An 18,882-nucleotide genomic window follows, 5' to 3' on the forward strand; every position below is an offset into this window, starting at 1 on the left:
ATTCTCTCAATACTAAAGAGTCATTCATGTACTACAAAGCCACTCCCTTTAATGAAGAAAACTATTTCATGGTTTTTGTTGCAGACTCAAAAACATAAATCAATTAGAAAAAACATTATGGGATTTGAAATTTAAACTCTGATTCCAAGAGCATAAATGTTAGTTTTTAGATTTTTAAATAAGAGATTTTTCAAATCCCTAGACCCATTACCTCAGGATTATGTGATGCTGTGACCATAACCCCTATAGCAGACTTTGTTTGTTTTGACCTCAGGACAGCTAACAATCCCATCCGATACATGACATGATCGAGACAGTTGGCCTTTGTTCGAAATCCAGCAGTGCCATATTGAAGAATGAGTCCATCTGGCTTGGCATGTAATGCTGAAAATCTGGTAACAGCATCCAAATCCATGTCTAAAAAATTAAAAGATATTTTGGGAGAAAATATAATTTTAAAACTACATAATATTCCTTGTGTGAAATTATATATCATATAATTGCTATTCTCAGAAAAACAAAAACTTTACTATATACTAAGTAATTAACTACAAATAAAATAAAACACTAACAAATAATAAAATGTATTTTACAGGCAATGTCTGCAGACAAGTGATTGGGTTGACACCCCCAGAAATTGATAAACTCAAAATGAATTGAGGAAAAAGCCATTTAAGACTGATCTCCCTGAGAGTCCTAATGACCTGTAAGTTGCTACTAGGAATATGAATCATCCTTCAAAATCCAATTCAAATACTACCTACTTTGTGACATCTTTGCAGAAATGCCCAAATTAGTAATAATTTTACATAGTACTTTACACCCATTTTAATGAAATTTTGGTTTTCTTTTTTATAGTTGTGTGTATAGAATTCCACCATTAGCCAATAAACTCAATGAAGGTACACAGGAGCCAGGGCTTAACTAAAAACATAAAGCAACTACTATACTTCATAGTAAAATAGGACTTTGCAAACATTAGGCACTTAATAAGGAACCGTTAAATTAAAATCAAGTAAAATAAAGTAGCTTCAGGAATGCTCCATGGCGCAGAGGATAGAATACTGGCCCTGACATCTGGAAGACCAGAGGTCAAATACTGCCTCAGACAGTTCCTGATCGTGTGACCTGGGCCAAGTCCCTTAAACCCTATTTCCCTCAGTATCTTCATCTGTTAAAAAAATGGATCTTTTTTTGACAAGAAAACCGGGACACACTGGGGAAAAAAAAGATTAAACAACAAAAACTCGCTCCAAAGTGATTTATACATGATTTCACACGAATAAATGATATCCCATTGCTAGTCTTTTCAATGGGCAGGGAGGGCCTAGGAGGAGAGAGTGGATTTGGAACTCAAAATTCAAAAACAACAAAGAATGTAGGAAATAAAAGAAGGAAGGGGGAAGAGGAAGGAAGAAAAAATAAATCCAAATGTCTGGTTTGAGTTCACTGATTTCTTTCATAAAAATACAGGGGGGGCCTTCCAAAGCTACTCCATGGGGAAGGGGCTCCGAGGGGTCACAGCCAGGACACAATGAAGGGCAGCCCCCAGGGCACCTGGGGCAGGGGCGGATTAGGTTGGAGGGTGCCCCCCACGCCCGCCCCCCGACTTCACCGCGCCCTGCGCAGCACCGGGAAGCGGGGGGGGGTCAGCGACCGCCCCGCGCCCCGATCCGCGCCGACGTGGCCCCTCGGCCCCCCGGGCTCGGCCGGTGACGTCACCGCGGGGCGGGCCGCTCGCGCGCTCCTCGGCCCCCCCCCGCCCCCCGGCGCCCCCCGGCTCCCCGCGGCCCTCAGCCCCCCGCACCCGGAGGCACAAGGGCCGCGCTCACCTAGCCTCCAGTTTTGCCCCCCGGCCCTCAGTGCAGAGACGCGGCCGCCTGGGACACGGGGGGAAAACCGGGTGAAGCGCCCCAAGTACTCCCAGCAGGCGGCCCCGCCCCCCCGGCTCCCCGGCCCGCCCGAGACGTGGCAGTGCCCTCCGGACTCCTTCCGGCCTCGAGACGGCGCCCCGCCAATCCCCTACAGCCGAGGAGGAGAGGGGCGGGGCCGGGCCGCCTCCCCTCCCCCACCACCCGGCGCCGCACGTGCCCTCCGCGCCTGCGCCCAGCCCCGGGCCAGTGCCGCAGTGGGGGAGGCGGGGCTTATGTCCGGGAGGAGGGAGCCCTCCCCTGCCTCGCGTGGCTGCGCCTGCGCGAAAGCAGCCCGGGCGCATGCGCGAAAGCAGCCCGGGAGCGGCCCCGCGCTTTTTCCCCTCGCAGGCTCCTCGAAGACCTCGGCTCTAGGCCTTCTTCCTGACTGCGGCGGGGACCCGGGTCCCCAACCCCCAGGCCTCCGGCCCAGAGGCCTTGCCCGGAGCAGCCCCCTTCTCTTGTGACACCAGCGGGCGCCTCCCGTAGTGCTTTAAGCTTTATCAGAGGTAGGTGGGAGCCGCCTGCCCGCGGGGCGAGCCCGGGGCCGCCGCCGGATCACGGGCTAGAGCCCGGCCTCGCGAGCCTGGGGCTTGGCCTCCGCAGAGGCGTCCTCGAGGTGGCCCCTCCGCGGGGGCCCCCAGAGTGGGGGGCACCTTCCCCTGGGCCACCCCCAGGCTCGGCTAATGCTGCTCTGCTCGCCCACCCTCGTGCCCCTCACCCGCTTCTTCTGCTTAATATATGAGAGCCATATATATATACATATATATATATATATATATTTATTTAGATAGGTATTATTACATATGTTATTTCTTCACATTCATTCATATTGTTAGGCATCCATATTATATATTACCCAATGAAGTATTTTAGTCAATATACAAGCCTCATGATAAGAGCTGACCCCAAAACTAGCATGGTCCTGGTTCAAATCCAGAATGACTTTTACTGTACAGTCCCTGATTAACTACCTTTTCCATTCTAAGTCTAGAAATTGCAAAAGAGGCTCTTTGGAAAAGGAATTTCCTCACCCAGGAGTACTTTATACCAGTGAAATTTCAGGTGTTTTATAATTTCTTTGTCATTATGAATTATAGAATATATATATATATATATATATAGTGTATATGTCTATATCTATAATGATACTTTATATTTAACTGTTATCTATGAAACTTCCTGCAAAATCGTCGTTCTTGTTTACCAGGTTAATTCTGGAACCTTAACTTTGACTTACTGCATTTGTAGATGCCAAAAAAATAATCTTTCCATTCCTACTGTGCAGGGAATTGAAACCCTAACTGAAAATGAGTACTTGGAGTCCTCCCAAAGTGGCAGCAAAGAGTTAAAATTTAATTTGGTTCTTGGAAGAAGCAGGGCAGTTCCTAACTCTCTATGAAAGAGAGAACAGGAAAAGCCAAAGGTTTGGGTTAAAAAAAAAACCATTTCCCCCTCCTCTTTTCTGCTGACCCTTACAATTGGTCAAGCTTGATGGTCCAAAGACAAGGGGAGTATACCTAAGTGTTCCCAGAAAAGTTATTCTTTGTTTACATCTTATATGGTTAGGGTAACAAAATTTTTCTAGCCAGAGATCTGGGTTCTCATGCTCACCTGATTCTTGAGAAATAGAAACTGAGGTTTATGGCTTGGACTAATTTAATACTATATTTCTGAAAAGTCAGCACTTTAGCCACTCACACTACCTGTATAATGTGGCTAGCAAACAATAGCTCCCCAGTCACAGATCCGGCATCTTCATTAAGGAACTCTAGCTCTCTTGGATTGTTATTGTGGTCTCCCCCCATCTCCTTGCCTCCAGTGCCCCCCCCCTCCTAATCCATCCTTTACAGAGCTGCCAAGATCTGAACACTAGTGGTACCTTTTCTTTTTTCTTTGAAGATAAAATACAACTGTTCTTCCTGGACCTGGTCCCAATCTAGCATTTTGGCCCCTTGAATACACTGGGTCTTCCCATTCTCCTAGCCAGATTGATCATTCCTTACAACCTTATAGAATCCCTCACTTCAACACAGCTCAAAAACCATCTTTTATAGAAAGTCTTAACTGTTTCTCTCTAAATAGTTTGTGGTATTCTATATCCTGCTAGTATTTAATATTTGCACAGTCTCCCTAGAATGCAAGATTTGTGTCTTTGTTACTTCAGATTGTAGTTTAGTGTCTAGCACCTTGGCAGGAGCTTGTAGCTTGAATTCTGTTTGTAGCGTGACTTGTAGCCTACTGAGAATCACGGTTTTTGCAGTGGCCTTTGAATGACCTTTTACTCCAGAAGACTAAAAGCCCCTGAATCATCAGAAGAATATTTAGGGTTTTTGTTTTTAAGATGAGCTTTTGTTTCGGGGGAAAAACTTGGGATCCTTAAATTTCTCAAAGGCAATCCAATCCATTTTTCCTTTTCCCCTTAAGTTCTGGTTATGGTCATTACCTTTTCTCAGTGTCCCTTTAAGATAAATAGATGAATTGTCTTTATTTACCTGTAATCCCTGAAACAAAGATGCTCTAGAGATGCAAAGATAATCAATGTGGCCTCTTCTGTGTTGCCAATTTAGTGCATTGCCATGGAGATTCAGGCTGGAAAGTAACCATGACAACCAAGCATATTTTTACCCAGCCTCTGACTTTTGAACGTGGAGTTAGAAAGGAATGCTGGAAAAAAGGGTTCAAAGGAGCCCATCTTGGTCGAACCAAAGGGAGGGGAAGAAGTAGAAAAGACTGGGGGATAGAAAAACGGGACTGATGTGCCCTGTCCCCGGGAACCTGCCCCTTCCCGGCCTTCTTGCAGACCTCCCCCCGCCATCTTTATAGGCTGCCATTAAGCTACAATGTTGGCAAACAGTGGAGGAAGTGTGCCAAAGCTGCTCGGTGCCAACTGAGCTGGGCAGAGAGACAAAAGCAAAGCTACTAAGAGTCTTCCGAGCTGGGCATCTGGCATCTTCTTTTGTACCCTTTCCCCCATTCTTAAATGCAGGCGCTCCCACTGACTGTCACTTGGCATTTCAGTGCTCTGCACGAGTAAGTGCCCCCTAAGTGCCAGGCCCCATTGGCATCCCTGGCTCCGGAGCACAGCCCTCAGTGCTCGCCCGCTTTCTGCCCCTCCACCCGCCCCCGCCCCAAGAAGCAAGCGGCCGGCACGTAGGACAGGACAAGCGGGCCGGAGGGGAGAGAAGGCTCAGGACAAAGGGCCCCCTGGGGGGCAGCGGGGCAGAGGGGGCCTCGTGCGTGCCGCCCGGCCGCCCTGCCCGCCTCGGCCTGCCCGCCTCGGCCACGCGCTTTCTTTTGACGTTAATGTACAAAGTGTCCCGCACAGCGGGCCGAGAGCCGTGGGGGGGGTCCTCCCGTCCTGCCTGTAGCCGGGGGCTCCCAGCCGCTGAGCCGGGCCCGCGCCCCCCCCCGCCCCCGCAGCCCGCGGCTCCCCGCCCCCCCTGCAGCCCCGCGCCCCCCTCTGCCTTTTGTTCCTATAGGGGAGAAAACGCCGTAGTGTGATGTGAGCGCCCTGGCCACGCCCCCGCCCCCAGACCGAGGCTGCGGCGGGCGCGGGGCTGCGGCAGAGGCGGCAGAGGCGGCGGGCGGGCGCGGGAGCGGGCACGGGCGCGGGCGCGGGCGGGCGCGGAGCCGGGGCGCTGCGGATCCTGGGCGGCGGCGGAGCCCGAGCCACGGTGGCGGCGGCGGGAGAGCGCGCGGGCTGTGCGGTGCGTGACGCGGGGGGCGGCGGGGGGCCGGCGGGGGGCCGGCGGGGCGGGGGTCCTAGGGCCGGGGGGCGCCGCGGCCGCAGCCCCCCCCCCCCCCGACGGTGTCCGCTCGGCTTGTCGCCCCGCAGGCAGCCGGCCCCCCGGCTCCCGAGATGACGGCGGCGGCGGAGCCCACGGTCAACGAGTGCCTGGAGCTGCAGCTGCTGGAGATCGAGATGCTGTACTCCATGTTCCCCAACAAAGGGGAGGTGATGCTGGAGGACCCCAACGCCCTCCGCCGCGTCAAGTACTACCTGAAGAACCCCCGCGGCCCCCTGCCCCCCAGAATCGGCTTCGTCATCATGGTCTATCCGGACTACCCGGTAGGTCTGCCCGGCGCGGAGGGGGGCTGCCCCGGGGACGCGGCACCCCATGACGTCATCCGAGCCAAACGCAGGGAGAAAGATGTGCCAAAGGCTGTAGTTTTAGAAATCTCCCCAAGCCTCGAGGCGCGCCTCTTTTTTTTTTAAGGTAGATTTTTATTGAGATTTTATGTTTTCCGCATGACCACACCGTGCCAGAGACCCTTCCCCTCCAACTCCAGGAGCCTTTGGAGAGGAAGAAAAAACAAAACAGCCCTAGTGATGGATGCGTCAAAAACGTCTGAGAAAGAGCACGGCTGGTCTTTGCACTCGATTCCTGCTTAGTCTTTACAATTTTGGCAGATTCACTTGTTGTATATTGTATCTATATGTAGAGATGTATAGATATGCAGAGAATGTTTTCTTGCCTCTCCTTACTTCACTGCATCAATTCATACAGATCTTTCCATGCTTCTCTGCATTCATCACATAGGACGTCTCAGCACAGAAATAGCTTGTTATCTATTTATTGATTTGATTTACCCAACTGATGGGTATCTTTAGCTATCACAAAAAAGTGCTCCCTTAAATATTTGAATATATCATGGAGGACTTTTTTCATATCATTGGTTTCCTTGGGGTAAAACCTCAGGAATGGAATCTCAGTTTCAAAATGATATTTAGTTACTTAGTTTGTATAATTCAAAATTGCTTTCCAAAATGATAATACCATTTCAGAGCTTCATCAGCAGTGTATTAGCATGCCTATCCACAAGTCCTCCAAAATTTTTCATCATTTTTTCCGATTGACAGGATGTGGAGTGAATCCTTAGGTTTGTTTAGATTTCTGTTCCTCTTTTTATATTAGTGATTTGGAGCATTTTTTTAATGTGGTTGAAAATACAATTTTTTTGAACACTTCTTGCCCTTTGACAATTATCTCTTGGGGAATGTATTAGTCATATGTGTGTGTATGCCTGTTTAGACATGTGTATGTGTATTATATATTTTTTGAAATTATAACTTGGATATCCAACAACCCTCATCAAACAAATTTGATAAACATATTTTTTCCCACTTGACCACTTCCCTTTTCAGCATAGATGCATTAATAATGTATTTGTCGAAGATATTCAGTTTCAAGTTTCCCTCTTTTGTTGTGAATAAAATATATCCATTTCTTTTATTTGAATCTTTTTTAAGGTGTCTCTTACCATTTGTCTACCTGTTACCTCTAATTTCCTTTCCTCCCCTTAAGCTAATCCTATCCTTAGGTGTATTTTTTCCCCCTTGTCTTAACATTTTTATTATATATTTATTTTTAACATTTTTTTTTGGTTTTGCAGGGCAGTGGGGTTAAGTGACTTGTCCAGGGTCACACAGCTAGGTATTTATTAAGTGCCTGAGGCTGTATTTGAATCCAGGTACTCCTGACTCCAAGGCTGGTGCTCCATCTATTGTACCACCCAGCTGCCCTTTAACATTCTTTTTTAAAAAATTTAGTCTTAATTCTCTCCTGCCACTCCCTCATCCATTGAGAAGGCAATTTATACTTGTGAAAACATGCAAAACAAATTCTTATATTAGCCATGTTGCAAAAAAAGCAAGAAAAATGAAGAAAGTAAGGAAATTGTACTTCAATTTGCACACAGTTCTCTCATTGAAGAGGGATAGCATTTTTTATATCCTTTGTCCTTTGTAATTGTCTTAGATCATTGTATTGTTAAGAGAAGCTAAGTCTTTTGCATTTAATCATCATAACAGTATCGTTTCAATGTACCATGGTCTCTTATTTCTCTTAAGGTGTTCATATAGGTCTTCCCAAATTTTTCTGAAATCACCTCTCTCCTCATTTCTTATAGTGCAGCAGTATTTTAGCACTGTCATATATCACAGCTTGTTCAGCTGTTCCCCAATTGATGGCCATTATTATAATTTTCAATTTTTGAAACCACAAGTGAGGGCTGCTATAAATATTTTTTGTACATAAAGGCCTTTTCTTTTTTTGAGGAATAAAGACCTTAGTACTGCATTTGTATTGGGCATATTCCCAATTCTTCTCCAAAATTGTTAGAGCAGTTTACAACTTTACCAATTGGTGAACCTATTTTTCCACAAAGCCTCTAGCATTTGTTTCCTTTTTTGTCATGTTAGCCAATTGGATAGGTGTGAGATAATACCTCAGAGTTGTTATAATCTGCATCTGTGATCAGTAATGATTTAGAGCATTTTTTCATGTGACCTCAATAGCTTTGATTTCTTCTTCTGAAAACTCACTATTCATATTTTTTGACCATTTATCAGTTGGGGAATGGCTTTTATTTTTATAAATTTGACTAAGTTCCCCATATATTTGAGAAATGAGACCCTAATCTGAGAAATTTGCTCCAAAAACTTTTCTTATTACTTAATTGTCTATAGTACATTTTAGCAAAATGTAGTTTCCCTGCTTATCTATTTAAATTAGAGCTTTTTTTTTTTTACTTTTGCTTTGTCTGAGATCATGATTGCTACCACTGTCTTATTTCAGCTGAAGCATAATAGATTCTTCTCTTATTTTAACTCTGTGTGTCTCTCTGTTTCAAGTGTGTCTCTTGTATACAACATATTATTGGATTCTGGTTTCTAAACCATTCTGCTATCTACTTCCGTTTTGTGGGTGAGTTCATCCCATTCACATTCACAGTTATGATTACTAACTGTGTATTTCTCTCCATCCTATTTCCTTCCGTTTGTCCTTTTTTCTTCCTTTTTTGCCCTGCCCGTCCTCAAATATCTGATTTGTTCCTAACCACTGCTTTCCTTAATCCACCCTTCCTTTTAATACTCCTTTCCCCATTTCTCATCCTCCTTCCCCTGCTTACCCCCTTACCTTGTTGGGTAAGATAAATTTCTATTCCCAACTAAATGTGTATATGTATTTCCTCTTTGAACCAATTTGGATGACAGCAAAATTTAAACATTGCCCACCCCACCCCCTTTCCCCCTCCATTGTAAAACTTCTTCCTTACACAAATTTCTTTTATATATTAGAATTTTCTTTGTTATTCCTGTCCCTTCCCCTTCTCCTAGTTCATCCTGCCTCTCTCACCTATCCATTTTTTTTTGAGATCATCCCAAAATAAATGACTGATGCCCATGCCCTTCTCTATGTGGAGACATTCTAACTGCCCTAATAATGATAAAGTTATTAGGAGTGATGTGTTTCATCATCCCATATAGGAATGTAAATAGTCAAACATTGTTGAGTCTCATATGATTTCTTTTTCATGTTTACTTTATTTCTATCTTGAGCTTTGTGTTTAAATGTCTCATTTTCTATTCATCTCTGTCTTTTCATCAAAAATGCTTGAACATCCTCTATTTCATTAGTTGTACATTTTTACCCTGAAGAATTTTACTTGGTTTTACTGAATACTTAGCTCCTTTACCTTCTGGAATATCATTCCGAGCTTTCAACTCTTTTTAAGTTGCTAAACTCATGTGATCCTGATTGTGGTACCATAGTATTTGAAGATTTCTTAAAAACAACTTGGAGAATTCCTCAGGAATTTGACTATATCATTCCTGGGAATTTGCATTTTGGAATATCTTTCAGGTGGTGATTGGTGGATTCTTTTCATTTCTATTTTAATCTTGGATTCTGGGGTATCAGTACAGTTTTCCTATATAATTTCTTAAAGTATGATGTACAGATTCTTTTTTTTAATCATAGCTCTCAGGTAATTCTTAAATTATCTCATATTTTCAGTTTTTCCCAATAACATATTTTACATTTATTCTATTTACTTTGCCTTACTGTTTCTTGATGTCTCATGGAGTCTTTAGCTTCCACTTGCCCAATTTTAATTTGTAAGGAATTATTTTCTTCAGTGGTCTTTTTTTCTTTTTTTTTCCATTTGACTAATCCAACATTTTAGTAAAATTTTTTTCCTCCTTGAATTTTTTTGTCTTTCATAATTCTCTAACATCATTTTCATTTTTTCCCCTCTTTTTCCTCAACCATTCTTACCTCTTTTTAAAATTCTTTCAGGAATTCTTGTTGAGCTTCTGTCAAATTAGCAATTTCCTTTGAGGCTTCTTTTGAATTTCTGCCTTGGTCTTCCTTTCCACCATAGTAGTTTTTTATGGTTAAATTCTTTTTTGTTGTTTGCTCATTTTTCAAGCCTGTTTATTTATTGACTTTGAACTTCATGGTAAAGTTGAGCTCTACTCACTTCAGGTTTTTTCATGGTGCTCTTTTTAGAGCTAGTTCAGGGGAGGGGATGGTCTTCAAGTTTGTGATACTTACAATGCAGTGGGATCCAGAAACAGGTTTGATCACTCCCTTCTTGGTCTTCCCTCTTTCCTTACCCAAGAACAGCCCCTGCTGTGCTGTAGCCACAAGGGCTAGACTTCTCTTGGCTCTGGATCTATATGACCAAGACCCCTACTCTGCTGAACTGCAAATATTAGTATTCCTTTCACCTTGGAACTACAACCAGGATTTCTGCTCCCTTGTGACAGAATAAAAAAGGCTTTTCTCTGCACTGAAATAGCAAGATTACTGCCTTTACTTTGATATCTTGGCTTTGTCCCATCCTCTTCCTTAGCTCTTAAGTTGCATTTTTTGGTGCCTCTTTCCAAATGAATTTCTCTCACCTCATTGTCTTTATTATCCATCTTCCCTTTCTGTTTACTCTGAAAACCATATTTCTTCCTATGTTGATATTTTCCTATTAATTTGATTTTTTTAAGGCTTTGAGTTTTCTTCTTTCAGAAATCTTTGACATGTTAAGATTTTCCCTCTGTATTTTCTTTATAACTTACTTCCTAATTCCCTCCCCTCTGACTGTTTCCTTTGAGCCTGGTTCTCAAAGCATCATAGCCTCCTCTAAACTGTACACTTCATTCCTACTTTGTAACATCCCTCAGAGCCCATAGACAAGTGTAGAAATAGAAAATTTAGAAAATTTTGCTAACCTAGAGAAAATAAATGTAAATATCTTTTTAAAAGCAATGACTAAAGAGAGTATAACAGATGATATTTAGAAAATATTAAGTATTCAAATCATTTGTACTAATTAAAATAAAACTTAATGGTGCAACGTTTTGCCTATCCCAGAGTTTGACTCTGTTCTCAGTGAGATGATAAGATACTTTCTGACTCTAACCTGCTCCTATGCATTCAAGAGCTGTAAGTCCCTTTGTGGGGGTGGTTTCTCTTTTAATGGATGTTGAAACACCTCTGTAGTAATAATAACTTAAATTTATTTTTATAATATTCTGAGTTTTGGAGGACATTTTCCTCATAACATTTTTTGGGGAAGGTAGTACAGATCTTTCCTATTGGTGAGATTTAAAACTTTATAGACCCCCCCCCCAAAAAAAAATCCTTTCTTCTCTAGTCATCTTGGTGCCGAACTTCTAGACTTATCCTTGATAATAGATTCACTGTATTCAGTTACCTGGTCCACACCAGAGCCTTTGTAGCTGAGGAGGACTCAGTGTGTCCTGCTCTTCTAGGAGCTTTCACCACAATGAAGCAGAATTCCTGAAAAGAAGGGTGACTGTGTCATAGGGCTGCAGCTGCTGGAGGCAGGGACTGTCTTGTCTCTGCTCTTTCTGGCTGCAGCCCCTTCTCAAAGGAGTTCTCACCTCATCCCTTATATAAGCCAGAGGCAGGACTTGAACCCAAGTCCTCCAGACTTCCCAGCTCCCTGCTATCCCTGTATTGTCTTTGAATGAACCGATGATAATAATCAGAATAGCTAATAGAGCCTTTTAAGGTTTGCAAAGTACTGTGCATGTATTAGAACTTATGAAAAGTAGTCCTTACTCATGACCTGTGCTATCTGTTCTTTTCTGATTTCCATTTGCAGGGGGATGTTGAATTGCAGGTTGCCTTTCCTCACAACTATCCAAATGTCAAGCTGCAGCTCTTTGGGCGGTCATACGCCCTTGACCGACAGCAGCAGTTGCTGCTCAACCAAGCTCTCACTGCTTACATTGCAACCTTTGACCCTGGTGAGCTGTGCGTATGTGCAGCGGTCCAGTGGCTCCGCGACAACAGTGTGCCCTTTTTCCGGAAGAGTAAGCTTTTTTCTGAACCTGTTGCAAAGTTAAAGATTGTGAAGACCACATTCCACCGAATGTGGATCTATAGTCACCAGATATGTCGTCCAGAATTGCGAAAGAGGATCTTGGAATGTGCAAAACGATTGAGTCTGACTGGTTTTTTTCTGACAGGGAAGCCAGGTATAATTTGTGTGGAGGGCAAAAAAGAGCAGTGTGAGGAATTCTGGCATACCATCAGGTATCCCAACTGGAAGCATATTTCCTGTAAGCATGCTGAGACTGTGCAGACAGAAGGCAATGGGGATGAGCTGCGCCTCTTTAAGATTTTTGAGGAATTGCAGTTTGAGTCTGGTGGTCATGGTTACAGGCATGATTACCACATGGATCTGGGCAAGTTCTTGGAATTCCTCAAAAAGCATCAGAGTGAACATATTTTTCAGATACTATTTGGCATTGAAAGCAAAAGTTCAGAACACTAAAAATATGTTCACAGAGCAGCATTTGCAGTTTTTCAAGTTAGTCTTTCCACTAAGACAGAATAAAAACTTGAGTTTAAAGAATTAATTTTATGTGTTAGTATATTGCAGTGTAGAAGCAAGTTGTGTTTTTTTTTAATCCTTTTTTCGCATAGAAAAGGAGGTGTGGTGTGCAGTGTAAACCTGTTATTTTTTTTATTAGGAAACCCTCAATGTGGAAAAGTTCCTTCTCCGATACAAGTCAACAGCTTACCTTAACAGTTAATCTGAGAGTTGATGGCACTTGCCCATGATCAAAAAGCTAGTATGTTGGAGAGGCAGAGTTGAAGCTTTGTCTTCTAGAGCCCAGGCCTCTAACCCCCAGCCTATGCTGCCTCTTAGAAAGAAATAGCAAGCCACCTCCTGCATCTCTAGCCCTAGTTTGCTTTGCAACCTTTGTAGCCTAGTTTCCTGTTCCCTTTGTATTTGATGGAGCACCAAACAGCAGTCTGTGCCAGCTAGGCACAATGTAGATATGTAGAAGTGTGTGTGTGTGTGTGTGTGTGTGTGTGTGTGTGTGTGTTGATTAGTATGGATGCCCTTGGGCAGCCATGAAGACCCCAGGTCACTAGGACCATTGTAAATAACTCAGTTTAAGATTGTTAGCAGCTCTAGGAAACCATCACATCACAGGCAGGTAAAGAAGATCTGGTTTCTTAAACTGTGGAGTATCTGAAAGCCTGGGCGTGGGCCACTGGCAGGGACCCAGAGAGGCCTCAGGTGCTTACACCACCTTTTGTGACTGGAATTCTCCATTAAGGAGGATGCAGAATTAGCTCCCAGCCTAGAAAGGGATCAAGAGAGACAGGAAATCTATGTGAAATACATCTGAGAAGTACAAAACAAAACATTAAGGGAATATGCAGAAGACAGAATAAAAACATGAGTTTAAATGAAATCGATTTTATGTGTTAGCTGCTGTGGTAGTGAATAGGAAGGCTAAACTAATGTCCTGGCTAAAGTAAGTTGAAATTGCAATGCAAACAAATAAAAGGAAGAAGCAGAACTTTTTAAAAATAATAGAAAGTGTGGGATATGGGCAGATTCTGGCAGAATTTTATTCCAACTAATTCTTTGTACTGATTATCTCATTAGTTTAGAACATGGTGCTAATGAGCAGCCTATTGTTGTGATTTCTATCCTGAGGCAGGACAGTGAGCTTCCTCCCCTATTAACATGGCCATAAGCAGAAATTGACTCTTTGGTCAGCTCCTTGGCAGGGATGTATCATTTGCTACCAGCAGTAAATCCATGTTAAATAGTGTGGGTACCTGAGCCCAGGCTCAAACAGAGTGATGTAAGGAAAAAAAGTTTGACCTGGGTTTCAGAAGATCTGGTGTTGAGTCCTGGATTTGTTGCTTAAAGTTGTGTCACCTTAGGCAAGGTCTTTAACTTCCCCAGGATTCAGTTTCTTCATCTATAAAATTATGTCAGGCTCTACTGGAGGTTCTTAACCTTCTTGGGTCATGCACCAATCTAGTAAAGCCTTTTCAGAATAAATTTTTTAATGAATAAAATATAATATATGGAACTATAAAGGAAATCAACTATATTGAAATAGTTATCAAAATATTTTTTGAAAACAAGTTTGCAGACCCTTGGTTAAGAAATTCTGAGTTAGTTGATCTAGCTCAAATAGCTTTAAATTCTAAAATGTTCTGACCATTTAGAAAGAAGGGGTAGGGGGACGAGGGAATGCTTGTTTTGATTGTCATGTCTTTATACAAAAAGCTGTTCACATTTTATTAAACTTTAAAAGAATCGGTTTTCAGGAGTTTTTTTTTCTGTAAGTGAAAATATGTTGTGTAATAGGTGAACTTTTTCATAGTGTTCTTAAAATATCAGAAGTGTACTTATTACTCATAAATGTTCAGCTTAAATGTCCTTGTTTTCTAGTCTGTTGAATGGGGCAATCATATTTGCCATTTACCTACTTGAGATAAATATTGTTATTCGTTAAGCAAAAAAGTCCTTTATCTTCTCAATTTTCCTAGTCCAATTTGTCTGTATCTTTCCTTTCTCCCCCTCCCTTTTGTAAATGTATTAGTGTATGTGCCATATCTTGCTTCCACTCACCCCAGCTCCCTCTAAAATGTAACATCCCTGAGAACAGGGACTATCCTTTTTTATCTTTGTATCCCCAGTACAAGTATATTTAGTATTAGCTATGTAATAAATGTTGCATTCAAAATCAACTTCTTTTGTTTATTTTCATCTTTGCTAGATTTTCTACATCTCGGACTGAAAGGGAGCTAACTTGTAATTTTTGAAATCACAAGCATCAAAAATAATGTACTCATGTAGGAAAATCTCAGAGTTGAACAGAACTTCAGGCCATCCAGTTCAACCTATTCTTGAACACGAATGTCCTCTACAACATTTCCTAACAAGTGCTCATCTGGGGTGGCCAGGTGGCATAGTGGATAAAGCACCGGCCCTGGAGTCAGGAGTACCTGGGTTCAAATCCGGTCTCAGACACTTAATAATTACCTAGCTGTGTGGCCTTGGGCAAGACACTTAACCCCGTTTGCCTTGCAAAAAAAAAAAAAACTAAAAAAAAGTGCTCATCTAGTCTCCACATGAATACCTCCAGTGAGTCAGAACTCCTTCCCTCCCAAAGCAGCACATCCCATTTTGGATGGCATTAGTTTTTAGAAAATTCTCTGCTTCTGTTAAACTGAAATCTGTTCCTTTGCAGCCTCTAGCTATTATTGTTCCTAGTTCTGTCCTCCAGGGCTAAGGAGAACATAATCAGTCCCACTTTAGACATTGCCCATCTCATAATTGAAAACAGCTATAAGCTTCTCTCAGTCTTTTTTCCAATTAGCAGCTCCAGTTGGTTCAACTAATGCTCTTGGGTCATATCTTCCTACTCTGGAAGACCATCTTTGACCACATGGTTGTTAGGAAATATCCCTTCACAAAAGGGCCCAAGAAAAACTACCGTCAGTCCAAAGCGGGGGACGCTCTTCCACTAATGTGTTTACTTACACCAGCCAATCAGAGGACCCAGTTCAAAAGAAAAACAGACATTTAATCAAACACCATAGCACATGAAGGAAAACTATCTTACTATGTACATGTGGTACCTGTTGAAGGCCCCAACCTTCAAATTGTGTTGTTCCCCACCCCAACCCCAGGTAACTACCTCAGGTCCAAGGTTCCTTTCTGGATCTAGATCCACTTGTACCCCTACCAGTGTGTTTAAAGTAAAGGCACTGAGGAGCGGCTAGGTGGCGTAATGGATAAAGCACCAGCCTTGGAGTCAGGAGTAGCAGGGTTCAAATCTGGTCTCAGACACTTAATAATTACCTAGCTGTGTGGCCTTGGGCAAGCCACTTAACCCCCATTTGCCTTGCAGAAACCTAAAAAATAAAGTAAAGGCACTGAAATGAAATTGCCATGGTAAGAAATAGTAATAAAATGTTTCTTTACTTAAATCTTGGGCATACTCCCCCAACCAATACACCATCTGTGAGAAAAGTAAACATAGCTAGAAAGACTTGTGGAGAAGCATACTTGCCAGGAACATGTTTGTTCAGGACTTATTCATAGAGGGAAAAGCAAACACCTCTGATGCTACAAGGATATTGCTGCCATTCGGCTTCTTCCCCACTGGCCTCTGGAGTGTGGACTCCCTGTCTGGTGTGAGGGAGCTTAGACTTTCTGGTGGGAATTGTTCCCAGTCTCACTGTATCAAGTTGCCAAACTATCACCATTCAGCTCTTCCTGCACCTCCTTCTCACTCTCCATCAGTTATTCTCACCCTCAAGATTCTTTTGGTTTACCATGCAAATGAATGGAAAGGGGCAACCCTTTAGGTGGAATTACTGGGAGGTGTTGCTTTTGTCCTTTTGATTTTATTTCATGACTGGCCTCAAACTTTTGCAGACTTTGAATTATATCATATATATCTGGACTCAATTTTCTCACAAGTTGCATCCCACCAGTAAAAGGGGACACATGCAGAAAATGCTCACATATGAGCAAGGAACCAAACATATAGGTCATACAAATAGAGGATGAGTTCTCAGGCAACATGTGAAGAAACCTTTATACATAGGATCTGTGCCTAGACAGCAATGATTCATCATACCAAGCCATTACCAAACATCCTGGGATCTTCTGGAAAAATCACTATTGCTGCTTCCCACTCCACAAGTCTTTGCTGTTTATCTCAATGGCTCTGTTGGCCATCTCTACTAATGCTCTTTGGTCATATCTTGAAAGACCATCATGAGCACCCTCTTCTGAGCTTTCATACTTTGGGTTATGTCTACTGGCCCTTCCCATCTAAGGGATGGGGGTGGAGTGGAGTTGGGTAAGCTGAGAATGAGTAGACCTATGTTCAGTCCTGTGTGTTTAGGTTTATACCTGTTTGACACTAAGGTAGATCACTTAACCTCCCAGGGCTTCAAGTTCCATGTCCATGAAGTGAGGGTAGAAGGCCTCTGAGATCCCTTGCAGCTCTAGATCTAAGATTCTGTAATCCTAATAAGGTGTAGTGATTAGAAAGCCTCTCCCTGACAGGGGTGGGCTATTATTTTAGTCCTTATTGAAGTTATGAGCTACCTTACCTAGCTAAGAGCTGCCAAACAAAAACTCTAGCTAGAGTACCCCATTCCTAAAATTGTATTTTTTTTGATAAAGTATTTGGTATTGATATAAACTATCATCCCAGATATCTGATTGAGGATTAGAAAAATTGTAACTTGAAGATCATGGCATCAAGGGAGGTGATGCCATGACATGCACATGGATTGAATTTGAGTGAGTGGGGTGATGGAATAGTAACTATGTGCCAAACACTATGATATTCAGCAACAGGCATACAAATATAAAAATGAAGGTTCTCCCTTCTAGGAAGGGCCTCTTAATCTGCTGGGAGCCAAGGAACACCATTTGATCTTGATAGTAGCAAGGTTGTCGGTGGCATCTCAGTCTCTTCATCACCAAGACCTTTGTTCTAGGTACTGTGGACTGCAGACTGCAGATTTCCCATCACTTTTTCCAGTAGCTATGATGGAATTGGTTTGATTATTGTTTTTGAGAACAAGAGGCAAAGAGTAGAATGAGGTGGCAAATTGGCAACAGGGAAGATGGCAAAATGCCCATGCTTGATTCTTGTTCCTTTGACAGTGCAAATAGACGTGAAGCACAATCTGGGATTAGATAAAGATAGTGGCTATTTCCAAATTGTACTCCGGCCATCCTTATCCCCTTCCCATCTGAGCTTTGGACAGTGCCTCAGAGTTATGTCTATATGAAAGGTGGACCATCACTTTATCTTGCTGTAAATCAGGGCTGCACAACATTTCCCTGCCATAGTGAACCCCAACTCCTTCTATCTTCTCTTTAGGTGTTATCTTTCCCTAGTAAATAAGTTAATTCTTTGAGATGAGGGCTGGTCTTGCTTGTGCTAGCATTTGCACAAAGTGAACAATAAAATATTCATTGTTCACCCATCAGTAAAAAGCATAGCTTAGTCCCAGTGAAGTGAGTGAAGCATAGTTTTTGGAGGTGAATTCCCATTTCTTGTGATGAGAAAGTGGCTGAAGTATCACACTAGCAAAATCCCTAGCAGCATAGAACCTGGCATCATGATGGATATCTGGAGAAGATGTGAAATAGGCTGGTCTGGGTCAGTTGGATAAGTAATGATCTAAAGTAAATTTTCTTCCTTCATTCACAACTTTACGCCATTCATCCACTACTCAATATAGTGCATGAGTCTAAACCCCAGTAAATAATTTGGAATCCCAGCAAATTATATGGGATACGTTAAGAATATCTGTATACATATGACGTAAAATATGATTTACATGTAACATAGTCACAATCATTTCAACTAAAACACATACAGGTACCATATGGTAAAGCATCTAAATGTTTGAAGTTGAATGACTTACAAAAGAAAAATCGACAAAAGTTGAGGGGGACTTCAACGTTTTCCTCTCAGAACGAGATCAACTTAATCAAAAAATAAACAAGAAAGAAGTTAAGGAAGTGAATAGAATACCAGAAAAGTTAGATATGATAAATCTCTGGAGAAAAATTGAACAGGAATAGAAGGAATATTTTCTCCACAATACATGGTACTGGGTGAGCTAGGTGATGCAGTGGATAAAACACTAGCCCTGGAGTCAAGAGGACCTGAGTTCAAATTCGGCCTCAGACGCTTAATAATTACCCAGCTGTGTGACCTTGGGCAAATCACTTAACCCCATTGCATTGCCAAAAAAAAAAAACACAAAACACAAAAAACACAAAGTAGTACATGGTACCTACACAAAAATTGAACAAGTATTAAGATATAAAAACCTTACAACTAAATGAAGAAAAGTAGAAA

The 18,882-nt window shown here is 42.5% G+C and overlaps 2 protein-coding genes across 3 annotated transcripts in view; one reads left to right on the forward strand and one right to left on the reverse strand.

Annotated features, from left to right (window-relative positions):
* Positions 1-1,951, reverse strand: part of PGM3 (phosphoglucomutase 3) — a 30,835-nt gene extending 28,884 nt beyond the window's left edge. Inside the window, exons 1-2 of the mRNA XM_074187079.1 lie at positions 1,833-1,951; positions 212-417 (exon numbers count right to left, since the gene is read on the reverse strand). Coding sequence (XP_074043180.1) covers positions 212-415 — 204 coding nt within the window. The 5' untranslated portion in view covers positions 416-417; positions 1,833-1,951. The remainder of the gene's footprint in view (positions 1-211; positions 418-1,832) is intronic.
* Positions 1,952-2,156: 205 nt separating this feature from the next.
* On the forward strand, positions 2,157-14,728 carry RWDD2A (RWD domain containing 2A). Of its 2 annotated transcripts, none has more exons than XM_074187081.1 (3): positions 2,157-2,419; positions 5,749-5,982; positions 11,823-14,728. In XM_074187081.1, the coding sequence occupies exons 2-3, from the start codon at positions 5,773-5,775 to the stop codon at positions 12,495-12,497; spliced, it is 885 nt and encodes a 294-aa protein (XP_074043182.1). In that variant the 5' UTR covers positions 2,157-2,419; positions 5,749-5,772; the 3' UTR covers positions 12,498-14,728. The 2 variants fall into 2 exon arrangements, with proteins under 2 accessions (XP_074043182.1, XP_074043181.1); XM_074187080.1 differs by lacking the exon at positions 2,157-2,419 and adding an exon at positions 5,520-5,620.
* Positions 14,729-18,882: the final 4,154 nt, after the last annotated feature.

The sequence above is a fragment of the Macrotis lagotis genome, chromosome 5 (genome assembly GCF_037893015.1).
Source record: "Macrotis lagotis isolate mMagLag1 chromosome 5, bilby.v1.9.chrom.fasta, whole genome shotgun sequence".
Taxonomy (NCBI): Eukaryota; Metazoa; Chordata; class Mammalia; order Peramelemorphia; family Peramelidae; genus Macrotis; species Macrotis lagotis.